This window comes from Theobroma umbraticum, unplaced genomic scaffold (assembly GCF_002168275.2).
Source record: "Theobroma umbraticum cultivar Fairchild unplaced genomic scaffold, ASM216827v3 scaffold_50.0, whole genome shotgun sequence".
Classification (NCBI taxonomy): Eukaryota; Viridiplantae; Streptophyta; class Magnoliopsida; order Malvales; family Malvaceae; genus Theobroma; species Theobroma umbraticum.
In genome coordinates, this window is record NW_018397261.1 from 6,516,430 (window position 1) to 6,534,891 (window position 18,462).

The 18,462-nt window shown below is 34.5% G+C and overlaps 4 protein-coding genes across 6 annotated transcripts; all 4 read left to right on the forward strand.

The window, feature by feature from the left end:
• The first annotated feature begins 210 nt into the window (after positions 1-210).
• On the forward strand, positions 211-2,031 carry LOC110418236 (aspartate carbamoyltransferase). The gene is made up of 3 exons (XM_021430902.1): positions 211-511; positions 912-967; positions 1,560-2,031. Exons 1-3 carry the CDS (start codon positions 433-435, stop codon positions 1,677-1,679), a joined length of 255 nt encoding a protein of 84 aa, XP_021286577.1. The 5' UTR covers positions 211-432; the 3' UTR covers positions 1,680-2,031.
• Positions 2,032-4,445: 2,414 nt separating this feature from the next.
• On the forward strand, positions 4,446-8,595 carry LOC110418710 (uncharacterized). Of its 3 annotated transcripts, XM_021431509.2 has the most exons (6): positions 4,446-4,772; positions 5,202-5,333; positions 5,567-6,001; positions 6,866-6,912; positions 7,020-7,986; positions 8,242-8,595. In XM_021431509.2, the coding sequence occupies exons 3-5, from the start codon at positions 5,686-5,688 to the stop codon at positions 7,965-7,967; spliced, it is 1,311 nt and encodes a 436-aa protein (XP_021287184.1). In that variant the 5' UTR covers positions 4,446-4,772; positions 5,202-5,333; positions 5,567-5,685; the 3' UTR covers positions 7,968-7,986; positions 8,242-8,595. The 3 variants fall into 3 exon arrangements, with proteins under 3 accessions (XP_021287184.1, XP_021287186.1, XP_021287183.1); XM_021431511.2 differs by lacking the exon at positions 5,202-5,333 and having other exon boundaries at positions 4,446-4,846; XM_021431508.2 differs by lacking the exon at positions 5,202-5,333.
• Positions 8,596-9,154: 559 nt separating this feature from the next.
• On the forward strand, positions 9,155-10,083 carry LEA (dehydrin LEA). The gene is made up of 2 exons (XM_021431308.1): positions 9,155-9,609; positions 9,717-10,083. Exons 1-2 carry the CDS (start codon positions 9,340-9,342, stop codon positions 9,945-9,947), a joined length of 501 nt encoding a protein of 166 aa, XP_021286983.1. The 5' UTR covers positions 9,155-9,339; the 3' UTR covers positions 9,948-10,083.
• Positions 10,084-15,347: 5,264 nt separating this feature from the next.
• On the forward strand, positions 15,348-18,456 carry IMPL2 (inositol monophosphatase family protein). Its single transcript, XM_021430788.1, has 9 exons — positions 15,348-15,874; positions 15,953-16,031; positions 16,143-16,237; positions 16,328-16,377; positions 16,651-16,775; positions 17,185-17,251; positions 17,801-17,890; positions 18,070-18,181; positions 18,307-18,456. Exons 1-9 carry the CDS (start codon positions 15,553-15,555, stop codon positions 18,375-18,377), a joined length of 1,011 nt encoding a protein of 336 aa, XP_021286463.1. The 5' UTR covers positions 15,348-15,552; the 3' UTR covers positions 18,378-18,456.
• Positions 18,457-18,462: the final 6 nt, after the last annotated feature.

Consider the following 18,462-nt stretch of genomic DNA (forward strand, 5'->3'; position numbering starts at 1 on the left):
ATTAGGAGGAATTGAGCCAATGAGGGTATTAGTGAAGTCAAGATTAGTATGTATACAGCCAGATATCAGCAATGTGAATCCTTTGTATTAAGACAAGTGAGGGGTGTTTTAATGATTTCCACTAGCTTGTCACACTCATTCCTGATACTTTAATTAACTATATAATCCACTAACCTGCTAGACTTAAGTGCCCCAACAAAAGAAAAGCAGTCTCCTTCCCCTTTTCTGCTTTTGAATTTTTAAACTAAGATTGCATTCTTTCGCAATAAAATACAACTAATTCCTCGTTCATCTCTGAGGCCGCTCTTGGTATATACTATAATGTTGGTTGCAATATAGATAGCCCTCACTTGCTTCGATTCCCTCTTGAATGAGAAAAAAATTCGCTTTGAAAGATAAAAGACAACAGAAGGAAAAAATTTCTGCTCAACAATGGGTGTCATGCATCTCAAGAAGATTGTTCTACTTTTCCTCCTGGCTTCAGCTTTTCTTTTATCAACTTCTCTGGCAGGTGGGTTCTTCTATGTCTCCTTGCTGCAACTTTAATCTGCTGCAAAGTCATGCACGCGTTGTCGAATGTCGAAGCTTAACTAATAAAGAAGAACAAGCTAGCTAGCTTAGTAAGATTAATTAATGACCTGGCTTCAAGCTATGTCGACACTTGAAACTAAAGACCAAGGTTTAACCTTGGATTTTAGGGTAACATGCTCGCCAGTACATATCTTTTGCGTCAAAGTCCTGTTAGGGTTTTAAGATGCATTAAACTATTCTGCATGTTCAATGACATATGTTTCATGGGATGGGTTCCTTTTTCTTCTGGTAGTCTTTGTTATTATTGGCTTAAAAATGAGTGACTATATACAGAATGAGAGTTTCACCATTCACTTGCTGGAATTGCCTTTTTGTTGCAGCTCGACCATCGAAGTTCGTGAACAAGTTGGCTGAGGAAGTGGATGCAGCTTTTGAGGTTTGTGTAAATGGAAACTCTCCTTTTACTGGTATTGTATGGAAACTTGATTTGAATTCTTTCACTCTGTGGCGGTTTTCACCAACTTTAGAGACTAAAAAAGGAAGAGGAATTGTTGGCATTGGAAGATATATTCGAAGTCTTGAAAAAAACTTGCTTCTGCTTGAAGAATCGCTGACCCAAAATCAATTAGGTGTCAATTATGGCATGCACCAGTTGATTATGGTTGACAGACGTGGTCTAGTTAATCATTGCTTGTTGCTTCTTGCCTATTCTCATTGTTTTTCTCTTTACCCTTGATTTTAAAGCTTAACCGGCTCTCCCTCCCTTGTGTGCGAGAGAGAAAAATACCAGAAATCAACCTAATCCTTTAACCAAAGTCCACTTATCCACAGTAAATAGAAACCAAATACTTGTTTTCTTCTCTGACAAGAAAATAAACCCAAAGTTTTACCTGCTCTGAAATATTAATCAAACCCCTTCTTCTCTCTTACTCCAAGGGTGTCTTTTTCTTTTCCCCTCCTCTTTTTGGTTTTGCCTAATATATTTATCATTATTCACTACTTTTGTTGATTCATTCTTTGCATGAAAGGATGGTGGCGAAGCAACTTCTGTTCATGAAAGGCTGCTCAAAGCAAACACCAAAGACTATGGGAGATATGATCCATCACCAGCTATTGTTAAGCCTCCTTTCAAGCTCATACCCAACTGAAGGTGGTGTAGCAATGGATTAAAAAAGAGCTTGGCAGCTTTGATCACAGTAGTACTTAAATAACTGAAGCATTATCATTACTATCTACTCTCTCTATATATAGTAATTAATACTATATGTCATATATATATATATATATTTATAGTACTAAGTTTTGAGACCTAAATAATTACTATGGGCTGTACAGATATCCTGTTAGAACAACTTTAAGGTACGAATCTATATCATGATGTAATGTTCACAGTGTAACATTATGATTTCAAAGTAGTAGTACTACTTCTAATGTAAATTGTGTGGATGTCGAACTTGTCTTTTTTATTTAAATATATTAAATTAGACTTGTTTTCTTCTACATGATTATTAACTCTCTTTAGTTTCATTGTGAGCTTAATGAAGATTATAATGTTGTAGTGAACTGACAACCTTATAATATATGACAATAGATTCGAATTATTTTTATGTAATCTATTACTTAGTTATATATAAAATATATTTTTCAAATGAAAAAATTAATCATTTTTAATCATTTTAAGAATAAATGCTTTACTCGTATGAGAAATTACAAATGATTTTGATATTAAATAAATAATTTCATGTATTATTACTTTTAGATGTTTTTTATAATGTATATATAAAAGATGGGTGGTCGGAGTAAGGAGAAGAGTCCTACAGTGAAGTTTGAGATTTACCTAGCTTCAGCGGTTTGATATATACATTTGAAGGAAACTCGAGAACAGAAGTTGCCCCAAGTCAAAGCAACTTCGGAGACACTATTTGCTTCCCTTTGCCTTTTGTTTTTCTTCGGGGAAAAGCCGGTAAAAGGTCAAAAGCCAAAATCTAGAAGGAGCCCCTTGGGTCTCTGGATTGAAGATTCGGCCATACATGTGTCAAACTTGGTCTTTGGGCTGATACTGACGAACTGGGGAGAACTATCCAGGGATGCCGTAGCCCAATTTGACTCCCCAGAGCTGCATGTTTAATTGTTAAATAAATTTTTTAAAAAAAACAAGAGATTAAAATATTTCTTTGAAAACCAAACAAGGTTAGCTTAATTGATAAATTCATTCATTTTCATGGTGATTAATTTTGAACTCGACCTTTATCGATAGCCCTTATTGACATTAATTTTAAATACAATTCTTATAAAATAAATCTTTTAATATCTCGATACATAAAAACCAATTTATTATTTTTTTAAAAAAAAGAAATCGTTTAATCATTATGAGGTATTAATATGCAATCATTATGTCACCAAGGGAGAATTTGAAAGAAGTTCCACCTCACTTTTGAAGTACATGTACAGCAAACAGCAAAAAAAGGACACAATTGCTTGTGCCATTTGGGCTAAAAATAAAAAGGGCAAGGGGCCATTTGGTTAATTCTAGGAATATAAATTTTGTACTTCATGAAATTGCCCCCACAAAAGCCAATCAATGTGAGTTTATGTCTTATAATCAAACATCTTCTCCTTCAAAAGAAGAAGAATTTCATTTACCTAATCTCAATTGATTTTGATGTTTTAATTGTTTTCCTAATAGATGATTAGGCATCTCTCAATCAAGTCTAAACACCATACTTCCTTTTTTAACCATAAAATGACACTTTTGTCCTCAACTTAATGGCATGTTTGGCCAAATTTGAGGATTTGTTTAGTGCCCAAAATAAGCTATCAACTTTCTTTTGACTCCATACGAAAATGTAATGAGTTGAACAACAGCATCAACCGCATTAATTAAGCACAAATCTTTTTTTTTTCTTCCTCTCACTTTTTGTTGGTTGCCATTTACGTGTACAACTCAATGTCTTGATTTTGTAACGTAGCACCCACCAAATAGAAAATATTTTCCTTGGCAAAACATTTTCTAGTTGACATCTGTCCGGAGCGTTACACGTCCTAAGTATTTGACCTACAGCTAATTTATTAATCATTTGGTGTCATCGTCAGATTTTTTAAAACAAATAAATAAATGTTTTTTGTCTCTTTTTACAATAATAAAACTCTTTTTTATCCCTTTAATCTTTGAAAGGTTCAAGCCAAAATATGGCTTGTGTCGAAGTTTAATCGAATTAATAATAACAAAATCTTTTTAAATCTAACACTTTTGACTTAAAGGGCCCTTTTTTGACATTTGCACTACCAGTTTGGGTAATAACTTCACATTGTAATTCCAACATCTCAAATTTATTTATTTTTAATTATAAGTTATAATCTTTCTAAAAAAAGGAAAATAATTACAGATGTACTTTTAATACCTCATTTCATATTGAATATGAATCTAATTATTAAAATTTATATAAATACTTAAATCAATCACTTTTAATAGGTCATATAATTTGGTTATAAAAAACTACAAAATCGATAATTTTTGAACTTGGATTGATTGAATTACTGAATTTAATTCAAATCTCATTTTTTATGTAAAAAATAGTTTAAACTAAACCATCAAACTTCATTAAAAAAAGGTTTAAAAACCCAATAAGAAAAAGGAAAGGTGGTTCTGTTTTGTACAAAAATGCCTACGCAAGTGAGGGGGAAAGAATCTGGAAATTATGAATGAGAATAATAATAATTAAGGTATTTTTAAAGAATCTTTTTAAGTTGAAAAAACATTTAAATAATAATATTTCATGATGATACTTTCGTGTGACTTGAAAAGCAAGGGAATGCGTACTGCGCACTCCGCGTACCTCATAAGAAACCATCCGTTTCCGTTTGTTAGCTCTATTTTCTAAACAAATTTTCAATTTTTTTCCCAATTCAACCGCACAAATAAAACACCTTTTTAAGGTACAAGTTTTACAAACACGGAATCGCTTGCTCTAAAAGTATCACTCCGTTCAGCACAAATTCCGTCAAATAAAAAAAAAAACATATTTAACGGCTGATAAATGAGGTCAGTTGAACAGGTTCTAACGACGTTAGTAAAACCGTCTAAAACGACCTCACTCCTTCCCTCTTTCTTTCTGAAACAATGAGAAAAAGGGAATAGAAAGAACAAGCAGCCGCTTAGTCTCCTCCCTTTCCTTTCTCTTTCTCTGGAATCACTCGGGTTTCTATTTTGAATACGGCGGCGTTTTTCGGAGCTCAAACAGGTACTGTCGGTGGCGTCAGGTTCCGATTTTTTACTTTTGACTATGGGGAAAAGTTGTTTGGTAGTCATGCTAAGGTGCTCGAAAATCAAGTATCATTATAATAATTTAAATTTTCCTTTTATATTTTGCTGTCCGGAATATTAATGTTTTAAATTTTGATTTGATTTGTTTGTTTTTTTTTCTCTTTTGCTGTGGTTATTATGACCGCGAGTTACTGTACTTTAGGCATCTATTTCGGATCTCTTTTTGACCTCTGTAGTGTTTTCTATTTGTTCGTTTCACTATATTTAGGGTTTCTGAATTTTTCCAATTAATTAATTAATTATTTTGGTACTCTTACTCGGTCTGTGAAGACTAGCAAATTGATCCATGCTTGGTCTTTTTTTCACCATTTTTTTTATTTCAGTATATTCTTTGTTTGTTACGCAGTTTTCACTTTTTCTTTAGTTTTGAGTGAGTTGCCGTGGATACTGAGGGTGTTGTTCTGAGCCTACAAACTCTTTCATTTGGTCTCTCAACTTAGCTATTAATTGATTAAAGCTCATTTTAATGCCAAAGAAGGTAATTTCCTTTTTTATAATTTTGTTGGAGGTGTTTTGGTTAATTTCGGATTCTTGTTTCAATTTCTTCTGTTTTGACGTTATAATTTAAATTTAAGTTGGTAAGGATATAATAAGGATTAGATTTAGGTTTTAAAATCAAGTGCAAATAATTTTACTAGTATTTTATTTTCTATTGACTAATTATTGATCAGCTTATTGATGCTTTGGTTTTTTTTCTGTTAATAATTGAAGGAATATAACGCTGGCGGTTTTCCTGCTAGGGTAATGGTGGTTGAGTTTGTGTTTCGGATAATGTGAATGATGTTTGTTTGAATAAACTGGGAGAGAATTAGTTTGTGGTGTGGTGGATCATGGGGGCTGCTTGCTGTGTTGCTGCTAGAGACAAAACTATAGTAAATGGTTCAGGTAGTGAGGCTTTACATAGGAATATAAGGTATTCCCCAACGTGGAGTTTTCGTTGGGATAATCGAGGGCGTGTAGCTGGAGAAGACACTTCTATAAGTTGGTTTTCAGATGTGATTAGTCGGAATGATGGATCAGAGATCAAATATGAGTCTGCATGTGCATCAGAGGATGCAAGTCCGTCTGAGAGTTTCCAGTCTCATATATGGAAAAAGTCCCCAATTTCAGAAGGAACTGCTGGGCACGTGAGAACTCCTGCTTCAGGTAAACTCTTTGGATGCAGGTCTTATTGTGGGTCTTACCGTAATTCAAAAATGTTGAATTTAGTTTTGAAAGTTAAACAATATTCCTGTTATTACCTTACCATATGGGAGACTAACTGAATTAGATAGACAATAATTTCCATTTAACCAAAAAGATATATGTTGAAAGGTGCTTCTGATAAAAAATCAGAACATCAAGGGGCTTGGGTCCTTATACGCAGTGGAAGGGAGCAATAATGTATAAATGAAAAAATTCTGAGTCTTTCTTTTCAAGACACTGACCATCATTTGGCATTCTCTGGAAAATTTGGTTTAGTAAAGTAGTTGCATGCATAACAGGATTACCCTTGTCCTATTGGTTATACAATCATGCTGCAATCACCTGTTGAAGGCCATTGCTTCTGGCTTTTCTTCCTTTTCCTTGGAGCAATCTTTTTCTCCTTGGATGGTCCCACTCTACCTTGCTTATGTTACACGAACAGTGGGAATAATGTGTGAATGCTTTACTTTAATTCAGTTTTGTTTTTTTCATGGTGAATTTATAATAAAAACAATAATTTTTCCGACAACAGGATATGTATGAGGTCTAGGGGGTTTCCCTTATTTTTTGGGGAGAGGTGGGGGTGGGGCAGTGAGATTTGTTTCCCTAGTCTTGTTGTATGTGCTGGTCTCATGGTAAAAAAAGGAAAAGACAGTGAAAACAGATCATCTACTAAAATTGGCCCTGCCGTTCTGTCATTTTGTTAGTTTTCAACCTTTAGATGTGAGAAAGGTCTTGTCCAAGGCAAAAAAAAAAAGGAAAAAAAATGTTTGAGAGGTCCTTTAGAGTTGTTCTGTCTAATGTTCTTTTACATATATTATGCAGATCAATCTATTTCAAGAAATGTCTCTATCAATGTGAACATAGAGCAGGTAAAACTCTTAACTGTAGGAGGCAGTTTCATGTGTGTTTCCAATACTCTGTCATGATAACTTCCCCTTAATTTGACATCCTTTAAGAAATGTGGGTTATGTTTCAGGTGAAAGAATCAGCAGAATCCCCTGCAGCTTCATACCCATCTCCCTCAAAGTTATCACTTTCTTTGCCATCAGCTTCCTCATTGGCAACATCCCCTTTGTCATCCCAGAGTCATGCGCATCCTACCAGTTCAATGACAACAAGGTGGCCTCTCAGATCACCTGGACATCATCTATTGCGCCAAGTTTCTGATAATCGAATTATGGGATTGAAGTCACCTAATAGATACTCAGTCGGTGAGGAAAGGCTAGTGATGCCTTCATGGAGCAATGAATCAACTGGGGGCTCTCGGGGTGGTTCTTCTGATGGTTGGTCAATGCATGCCTTTTCTGAACTCATGGCTACATCTCGTAGGGAAAGGTGGTCTTTTGATAGTGACTCATGGGGTTTTCATCGTGAGAAGATAAGCAGATCCAGTGGCCGAATCTCATCTTCCCCTTCTGTTGATCTGCAAACATGTGGTGTTTGCTCAAAGCTGTTATCAGAGAAATCTTTGTGGAGCAGCCAGAAGATTATTATTAACAATGAGCTTTCGGTTGTTGCTGTTCTAACTTGTGGACATGTTTACCATGCTGAATGTTTGGAGAACATGACCCCTGAAATTGACAAGTATGACCCTGCTTGCCCCATTTGTACTTTAGGGGAGAAGAAGGCCCATAAATTGTCTGAGAAAGCATTTAAAGCAGAAATGGATTTTAAGGCTAAAATCAACAAAAGATCAAGGAGCCGGGTTGTTGATAGTGATATTGATGCTGATCCTGTTGTATTTAACCGTCTGAGAAGTAGTGTACATGAAGGGAAGGCCTCCAGTTCAAGCATGAAAAGCTCCTTGGGCAAGCCCTTCCTGAGGAAACACTTTTCTTTTGGATCAAAGGGAAGTAGGTCCCCTTCAGAGAATCTTCCTACCAGGAAAAAGGGATTTTTCTGGGTCAAATCTAGCAAGATATGAACTTGTCTGCTGTTAGGAGGTTAGTATCTCGTTGGCTGATGTATTGCCTTTTTCAGTACAGGCCTCAAAAGCTTCATTCTTCCTTTCATTGCATTTACAAATAAAACCGCCTTCCTTATCTTAATGTCACAGTTGTGACCACAATCTGTCCTTGCCTGGAACGAAAGTAATCGATTTTTGATACCTCAAAATACCCACAAATTATTTAAGAAAATGTTCAAATCCTTGGTTTATTGGGACTCAATTGTGATTTGTCATTTTTTCTGTTATACAGATTCTGGTTTTCTTCTCCTCTACAGTCCTAGTTGGATACAGGGATTGCACATAGGGCAGGGCTGTTCATTCTTGAAGAATTATTGACATCATTCTGAAGTTTCAACATGATGATCTTGTGGGACTCACACTGTAAAGAAGAAAAATGGAAATCATAGGTGAAAGAATAGCTCACAAAGTTTAAAGAATGGAAATATATAATGTAACACTAGTGATCTTATTCTTATTTTGTACAGATTGAATCTGTTTCTTGCTTGGATTCATACACGAAGATTCATATGAAAAATTCTGTATGGCTTATTGACTCTGGATCTTCCCAGAAGGCAATTATATTTCATTAGGGCTTTGAGTTGTATTGCTTTCCAATTGCCCTCATACTTACATGGCAAGCCATATCTGAACAAATCGATGGATGAAAATATTAAATCTATTTTCAGTTTAGATTTGAGCCAATTCTGGAGGTAAATTATGGTAGTAACCAATAGATATTTGGGCTCCCGCCATTATTCATCAGAATCTCTGAATCATCATAGGACTGGACACGCTTTCTTCATACCATGCAAATTTTTCTTATTGAATTGGGAGTGCCCCATGAATTTCGCTCCTCACCTAGCTCGCCTAAACAAGATACACCGTTGAACCGACAAAAGAAAGTAAATGAGTGGGACCGTCAAGTTCTCAGCATACGTAAACCCTGGAGACGCGTTCGCTGTTACTAATTTGGGAAGTTATATGAGAAAAATCACTGACAAATAGAAATAATGTTATTCTTTTCTTTATTGTGAACCGGTTCATCCTAATGCCACACCCATTCGTCGCACACGTAAGCTACACGTGCACCCTCCATTCTCTAACGTGGCATTATCCTGGATGAATCATTTCCTAACGCTTCGCCACCTGTAAAATGTCTAGCTACATGCGTGCAGAAGCGTTGTCTTCTTCTCCACCGTCTTCGGGTTTTCCATTTTTAAGTGCCCAGATTAGTCTCAATCCATACCATCTGCCAAGCCCCGACAGATACAAACATATATAGCTCCCAGTCCACTACTGTCAAACTCTTTTCAAGCTTCTTTCTTTTGCTTTTTCTGTCACTGACGAAATGGCTGATTTAAGAGATGTGCATGGCAACCCCATTCGACTCACTGATGAGCAAGGCAACCCAGTTCAACTGACCGACGAATACGGTAACCCCGTGCACGTCACTGGTATAGCCTCCAAGCATCCAGTTATGACTCAGACAGGTGTGCATGGCGGTCAGATGGGAGATGAGACTGGCTCTGCAGCTGGGTATCAGCAGCAGCATCCACAGCAGCTGCATTACGAGGCTTCCAGCAGGGTCGAGATTCAGCGCTCCAACAGCTCCAGCTCGGTAATGAAAAACCGCCTCATATATATGATGGCAGATTTGGTTTTTTTTATTATTATTTTACAGTTAACTGCCCTTTCTCTTTGGCTTTGAACTGTTTTTGGTTTTAGTCCGAGGATGATGAGATGGGCGGGATAAGGAAGAAGAAAGGGCTGAAGGACAAAATAAAGGATAAACTGACAGGTGGAAAGCACAAGGAGGAGGTGCAATCACAGACCACAACTCACGAGTCTAAAGCCACGACCACCAGCGTCGCGCATGGGCAGCAACACACTGAGCACGAGAAGAAGACAATGATGGAGAAGATCAAGGAAAAATTCCCTGGTCATCATAGTCATTAAAGCTGTCTGAATGAATTGCAACTTTAGTTTTGGATGCTGTGTTTGTAATGATGTTGGCCTTAAAATTATGTGTGCTTGTAAATTTATCATGAGTTTGAAGTGTGATCTGTAATAAACAGTACATTATGATGTAGGAATTGATGTAGCAAACTTGTTATGATACTAGTACTTTCTTTTTCTTTATAATAATTACCATGTCCGTTCATCAATGGGCGAATTGAAACATTTATTGTGAATTTCCAATACAATTGCATAACATAATATTTAATATATTTTAGTAAAAATGTTCCCTTAAATGTTCCCCCCCCCCCCCCCCCCCAAAAAAAAAAAAAAACTTTCATATTATTGATAAATATAAAAATTTATCAGCATCCATGGCATTGGTGTCATGCGTAACTTTTAATACAAAATTTGTGTTAGAAACTTAAAAATTATTGTTAGACGAATAATTTTTATGCAAAAAAATTGTCCCCACAGGTACCTATAGATGCTCGGAACTCCCATCATCAGTGTGACAGTACAAAAGAACAAGGAGTTCTAACTCTGACCTTTCAAATACCGTCGCTGCACTTCAGCAAGTATGTACCTGTTTTGGAAAGTCTTTGCCTTCTTAAAAGTTTCTCGTTAGACATGCATGGTAAATTTATAATTTTCTTTTCTTGTAGCATTCGACATAGTAGCAGCTGGGGACAAACAGATGCACCACCAAGCTCTAGACGCCACACATAAAGTCCCCGTAAAGATGTATGTGTCAAAGATGGTGGCTACACAACAAATACAGTTCAAGGAATTAAGTAAATTAAGAGTACAAACTGTAATTGAGCAGGGCCGTTGTTTAGCATTTTCTTAGATTGTAACAGTCTTATATCATAGCATGCTGAGTTTTTTCTTTTTCTTTTTTTTCTCTTTTTCCTTGCTAAAGTTGGAGTTGATTTTGATCTTTAGTAAACCCCACTTCATATTGCCTATCTGCATCATTGAAGATGGTTTAGGAAGTAATGGACAACTGGAAAGGTATGCCATTCGTTTATCTGGGAGAGCACTTTTCTTCACCAAAGGAGCTCATTAATTACTGGTGTAATTAATGCAACCAATTGCTCGAATTCCCCTATGGCAGGTTCTCATGGAGAAGCAGCAAACAAACTTTATGATGCTATAAAGTAAGCTCATACAATCACAATTCACAACAGTTTATTGTCTTTGTGTTTGTAATGGTTGGAATTGATATACAGAACTCTTGGTCTCGGGCTTATGCAATTTTGCTTTTAAAGATGATTGCTTTATGTTCAACCATTTTCACTTGACTTTAATATATATGAACTTGGGAGGCCATACTTATATCTTAAATAACACTGTAGGATAACAATTATGATCTGTATACTTTGGAAATTAACATTAAATCTTAAATACCAAGTATATTAATTTTCATTATTATGTCAAGTTAAAGTTGTTTTTCTTCCTTTTTTTTTTAGTATCAAATTTTTTATTTATATCGTTATATGTAATTAAAGTGTTCACGAATTGAGATATTTATTAAATCCTATCAACAAAATCAAATCTAAATTTAAATTTATTTTAGGTTCATCTTTAGATAATTATGAAATATGAAATGATAATTCTTGATTTAGTCTAACGACCTACTCGTATGGCCATTACCGGTGCACAAGTCATATCGGTGAGCCCACACAATTTGGTAAGCCTTCTAAATATATTTATCTTACAAAATAAATTCTTTCCTTTATTCCATTTTCTTTACTTCATTTATTTCTTTAAACATTTTTATCATTACACCAGCAACAATGACAAATTTAATCCTTCATCACACATAAGATTTCATAATAAGAAATTCCAAATATTTGTACAACATATTTTAGGTGATAAATCTTCAAATTTAATCAAATAATATCCAAAGGCCTCGGCCCAAAATAGTTTTTAATATACATCACTTCTTTTAAAACAGTAAATAACTCGACATTTAGATAGTGAAGCGACACAAAAATAATGCTATAAGATGCCAATTACTTACTCGACAAGCTAAAGTCCTTTCACCACCGTCGTTTTCAAAATTCACTTATCTGTCATTGTCAATTAGTTAGAATGAATTTTTTTTATACTCAGTGAGTGGACAAGAAGGGAAACAAGTATTAAGATAGAGCTTTTGATAAAAGCATAATAATAATATATACATATGATGATATAAACTATACGCAAAGTTAATAAATTTTATACAAATCAATATAAGATGCTTGAGCTTAAATCCCAACATATCAATTAAGTTATCCTTGGGTAGGTCTAAGAAATTGTGCATTGTATAAACCATGTGCAACACTACAACAGTGAACATGAGGCATCACCCACATTGACCCCTCAATCAACACATCTAGTTGGAATGTCACATTTATTGTAAATTAGAGTCAATGTATGTTGTGATAGGAAATGCATCGTCTACCATATCCACCATAAATGCCTACTCGTGGGATTCTCCACATCATCAAATATCAAGTCCGGGGTTTCACATCCCTCTTATACCTACTCGCAGGACTCTTCACATCATAAAATATCAAGTAAAGGCTTCACGTCCCCTTTATACTTATTCGTGGGACTCCCCACGTCACCAATTATTAAGTCAAGGCTCCTCGTCCTCCTTAACACTCAAATATTAAATCAATAAATAACTATTATTTGTGCATAAAGACCATACAAATCTGATATGGTAATAGGACTTATACTAGTAAAGTTTACACAAAAAAATAATCCAATGGAATTTCAAATGAGTATAATCTATTTCAATCATAAGCTTAATGAGTATATATGCATGTTTAAATCATGAAAATATAGCATAAACTCGATTGTTTTGAAGCTTTTAAATTAAGATAGAATTCTAGCATTTTCAAGGGCTTACTTCCCGTGGTTATAAAACAGCTCATAATATAATTTGTACTCATGAAATCATAAACACAATAAGGTTATACATCAACTCAAGTGTCTAACAACTCATGCTTCCCAATAGCATTTAAATATGTAGCACATAATCAGTCGTAGAGGTAGAATTTCATATTTGAAGGAGGAAAATAAAAAGTTTAATATTTATAGGGATGAAATTATAAATTTTTTTAAATAAAAATAAAAATATTAAATTTTAAAACTTTTGAATGACAAGACCCCTACTAACCCTTCTGGATCCCTCCGCCTCTGCACATAATTATAGCATACTAATGCCGCCATAAAAGCTGTGAGCATCTTTGTGTCTATCCAGTTAGAGTAACAAAATCCATAATATGTTTTAAAAAGGGGTTGCCCACTTAGTGGGAATTGTCATTAATTACTCTAAATATTTTCCTTTGAATTCAGTTTAGTTCCTTCAAGTTTCTTTTTACAAAGCTCAAATCTTTTTGTTTTTTTAAGCCTTAAAGGGCCAATTGCCTCAGGGCCAATGCTCCTTCAGCAGCATCTTTACCGAGGTTTGTTTAGAAACAAAGCCCTAACTCGAATAACCCCCTAAAAAACCACAATATATTTGTTTACTGCAATTCTAAAGTTATTTGCGTGGCATTCCTTCTGCCAGCATGAGTTTAATAATTTAAGCTCACCTTTTGGTTTTACTAATTTCGCCTTTTAAACCCCACTAATCAGTAATCAACCAAGGTGTTGGGCCTCTGACATAATTCGAGCAATAACTTCATCTTAAAATACATTCAATCAATTTCAAAACCTCTACATTTCCTCATAGTCCGTAACTAGTTTAGTAAGCAATCAACCAATAATTTCTTAGCATCTTACCTCATTGATGGCCCAATTCAAGTAAATACTTAGCTTAAACACTTCTTCACACCAAAGGTCAAAATCCACCGCAAGAATTAAATGGGTTATTAACCTCTTGATTTTATAACATAAAGCTTCAATAAGGACCTTTTTATCGTACATTCAAACTGCCGGCATGAAGCTTTCATTTGGCAAGCCTCAACCTTAAAAAAAACTCAGTCCAGGGCGTCCCATAATTATAGGGGCTACCACCTCTCAAAATTTTTAAAATTTTTTATATTATATATATATTTTAATAACTTTTCAAAATAATTTTTATTAAATAATTAATATAAATAAAAAATAATTAAATAACTTTACAAATTCCATTCAACTGTATCTTAGTTTTTAAGTTTTTCCTTTAACTTTTTAGGATTCTCCAAACCTTTTTCTTTTTTTTTCTTTTTTGTTTTTTTATTTTGAAATTACGATAAAGTAAAGTTTTTTTATTTTATTTTTTCTTATTTATATTATTATTTATTTATTTTTATATTTTTATTCTATTTATCCATATGTTCTAAGTTTTAATACATTTTTTCACATTTTTATGAATTATTAATCATATACTTTTTTTTTTGTTATATGAGTTTTATTTTCTATTTGTCATGTTTTTTTTTATGTTATGTGAATTTATTTTAAATAATTTTAATATTTAAAAATTTAAAAATTATTATATAATTTTTAAATATAAATTATAATATTACATTATTGATTGTTATTTAAAATTTCACTAATATATTATTTTTTAATTAATCTTAATTATATAAAAAAATTATCTTAAGTATATTTTTTTCATATGCTTTACATTTTACATGTAGTTGAAAGAAGTTATGGTAAGTATTTAATATTTAAACAATCATAATTATATAAGAAGACATTATTAATCATATATATTGTATTTAATTATTTATATTTTATATATTATAATTTTAAATTTAAATAGAAGTAAAATAATAATATTAAAAATTAATCGTATTAATTTTTTAACAGTTTATATTGAAAAAGATATTATTAATTTTTTTAATATAAAATTAATAATTGATGAATTTAGCTTATTGCCACCTTGCTAATGGCTGCCATGGTTCCCCTTATCATCTTCTTATCCACATAATATTCAATTGAAGTTTTCAAATATTCTTATATTGGCCCAACGTGACTCCATGTGTAAGTCATTAGAACTGCATAGCCGGCCACTCATTATCCATTTAACATTTAAAGTTCAAATATACATATTGGATATTGATTTAACTTAAAAATGGTTTAATTGCATGTAGGCTCTCCAGCTTTTCCTATAACTTCATTTAATTCCACAAAAATCCTTCCTATCCTAAAATTATTCAACTTGTAAATTCTCGAGTCTTCCGTTTTGACCCAACTTACTTCTACAAAATCGCTCAGTAATATTTTAATATTTTATTCGATCACCATTAACAAAATAATATTATTTTAATTTTATTTTAATTTTATTGGACATTTCTTATCGATAGTAATCATGATTTCGATAGTATCATAGATCTCAATTAACACCCAATGTACGGAATGTTACATTTAGTATTTTTATTTTTAAAAGAAATAGAAATACCGCGAGTAAGTAATTGGGAGGGGGAGGGAGAAGTGGAGAGGGGAATCCAACGGTGCAAAACACGTCAACCTCCATTCCTCAGTCCTCTCTTTTCCTTCTCTGCTCGTTGGTTTTTGATTTGGGACTTCAATTCACTCTTCAACCTCGTCCGTCGTCAAATTCAGGGCTTACCTTTCCCCACGAGCAGATTCCCGCCTATTTATAAACCCGTCTCCCTTTCAAATGGTACTCCAATCGCAATCCCATTTCCTTGCTACTTCCCCCAGAGCCCTCCCTTTCTCTCACTCCTCCTCCTCCTCGCCTCTCCTCACCAGAAAAAGCTACTTACTCTCGTTTCCTTCCTTCAAAACCCCCCGAATTTGTCTCCAAACAAAAGCCATGATTTCCAACTCTAAACTCTCTAATCACACCGATTCTTTATCACTAAACGACGCCCAACTCGACCGCTTTGCCGAGGTCGGCAACAAGCTTGCTGATGCCGCCGGCGAAGTGATTCGCAAGTACTTCCGGAAGAAATTCGAGATTCTTGATAAAGAAGATTTGAGTGAGTCTTCTAAGAATTTTGCTTACTCAAATTTAATGAAAATGCAAATACTCCTTACGTTGTATTCGTCTACTGCAGGTCCAGTGACAATTGCAGACCAAGCAGCTGAGGAATCTATGGTTTCGATTATATTGGACAATTTTCCGTCCCATGCAATGTGAGTTTTGAGTCTTCGTACTATCGTTTCAGTGTTGGATTTCCATTTGGAGTGATAAAAGTTGTGTTCTTTTATTTTCTGTAGCTGAAATTATTACAATTGTAATTGTAGTTACGGAGAGGAAAACGGCTGGAGATGTAAAGAGAATTCTGCAGATTATGTTTGGGTTTTAGATCCAATAGATGGCACAAAAAGTTTCATTACTGGTATCTTTTTGTTTCTACTTGTATTCGAAGTATTATGTTAGTTTTATGCTTCTATTTTCCTGAAGTGACATCATACTTGTCGTTTTTTAGGAAAACCGGTCTTTGGTACTCTTATTGCTTTGCTGCATAAAAGTAGACCAGTAAGTTATACTTATACCCCTGTACTACGCTTCCGCTTATGCTAGTTGTTGTTAATAGGTAAAGTGGTTGCTTTCCTTTTGTTCCCATGAGAGAGCAATCTTAGCAGGCTCAGTACTTTTTTGTTATCCTCATTAGCAATGAAAAGTCCCTGTCATCATGACAAAACCAGTTTTGCAACATTGTCCTATGAGCCTGCACAAAGCTGAGAGTGAGTCGATTTTGGTCTTACCAGTTGGCATAAATATGTTGCCCTCTTCATCTATTTTTTCCAGATTCTTGGTATAATTGATCAGCCTGTTCTTAGAGAAAGATGGATTGGAATAAGTGGAAGGAAAAGTACATTGAATGGACAAGAAGTGGCTACACGGACTTGTACAGAACTGTCACGAGCATATTTGTATGTTATCCTTGTCTTTGACTAGTTCTTTCTTAACAAAGTTGCATTCCAAGGTTTATATGATAGAGTTTTCTGGCTAAACTGAGTCTCTGAGTTTCACTTTTGACATGTAGTGTGTGTGTGTGAGTGTTTGAGGTGGTGGGAGAGGGATACAGGGAGGTTGAGGTTAGTACTAAACAGCACTTCAAATCTTATGACTAGAAGGTTAATGGTTGAAGATTTCATCTGAAAATTGCAAAGGCTGGGGGTTGTGATACGAGCAGTAAACCATATGATCTCAATTTAAAGTAGCTTGGCCTTTAATGCCGGAGTAATAACTACATGCACACAATTCCTGTTTATAGCAGTAAGCTGATGTCTGTTTACCTTGCTTTCTCTTAACTTTTTGACCTTTTATTTATTTGTTTAGGTACACCACAAGTCCACATCTGTTCAGCGGAGATGCTGAAGAGGCATTTGCCCGTGTAAAAGATAAGGTTGTATATTTCTATTTAAAATGGATTTTGATAAGGTGTTGTGTAAATTTACCCATTATTTGATACAAGATAAACCACAAAAGGACTCCTGTCCTGTGATATATTCATTTGATGATTATGATGTTCTACCTCTAAAACCTATGCAATTTCTACTCATATGCCATCGGAATTTTCAAAATATACAAGATAATCAAGGGGAAAAGCCAAGGTTTTAAGAATGAAATCTAATATATGCAATTGAAGACTTTGAAGAATCAGGTTCTTTTGGTTTGTTTCCAATTTTCTTACCACACAACTGCAGATACCAATACTTTCCTTTCATTTTTACATCATGCTGTGATGTTGCATGTTGGCATATGCAAAAGTTGTTTTATGGATGCTTAGACCTGGTTGTTAGGTCAACTTCTGTATTTTCAAAAAATTTAGTAATGTTCGTCATTATCGATCATTGTTTCCTTTTATTTTCCTTTATGGACTCAGATATGTTTATTTATCCTAGTTCAGTAGTTCTCAGTGTGTTTCCTTTTTGTCTTTTCCCGTTTTCAACAGGTGAAGTTGCCATTATATGGCTGTGACTGCTATGCTTATGCCCTCTTGGCCTCTGGTTATGTAGATCTTGTCATTGAGTCTGGTCTTCGGGTATGCCTTTCAGGTTTTTTGGTGTACAGAGTAAATGCCACTAAAGTTAAAAGATAAGGGACTGTCAATTGCAATCTAATTATGGATGGCTTGTTTTGTTGTCAAGAAGACCACATCACTAATTCACGTTTTATTAGCATAATATGTTTTTCTAATGAAGATTGTAACCTCTTTGTCAGCCATACGATTTCCTTGCACTTGTACCTGTTATAGAGGGTGCTGGTGGTTTTATAACTGACTGGGAAGGACAGCAGCTTGACTGGAAAGCTTCTTCTAGTTCACGTGCAACAAGTAAGCCCATGCTATTGGAAATTCATTTTTTCCTTTTTGAATCAAGTAGTTAATGTTGAAGCTAATATGTTCTAAATTTTGCTGGTACAATATTGCTGATTTAGCCTTTTTTGCTCATCTTCTAGGCTTTAATGTAGTGGCAGCTGGAGACAAACAGATTCACCGACAAGCTTTAGATGTTCTCCAGTGGCGGTGAAGGATTTTTTATGCATTTTAACTCTTTAACTTCCTTAAAGATGATAAATTTCTCGAGCTCCTCTATTTGAGTTCTGGCATCATTT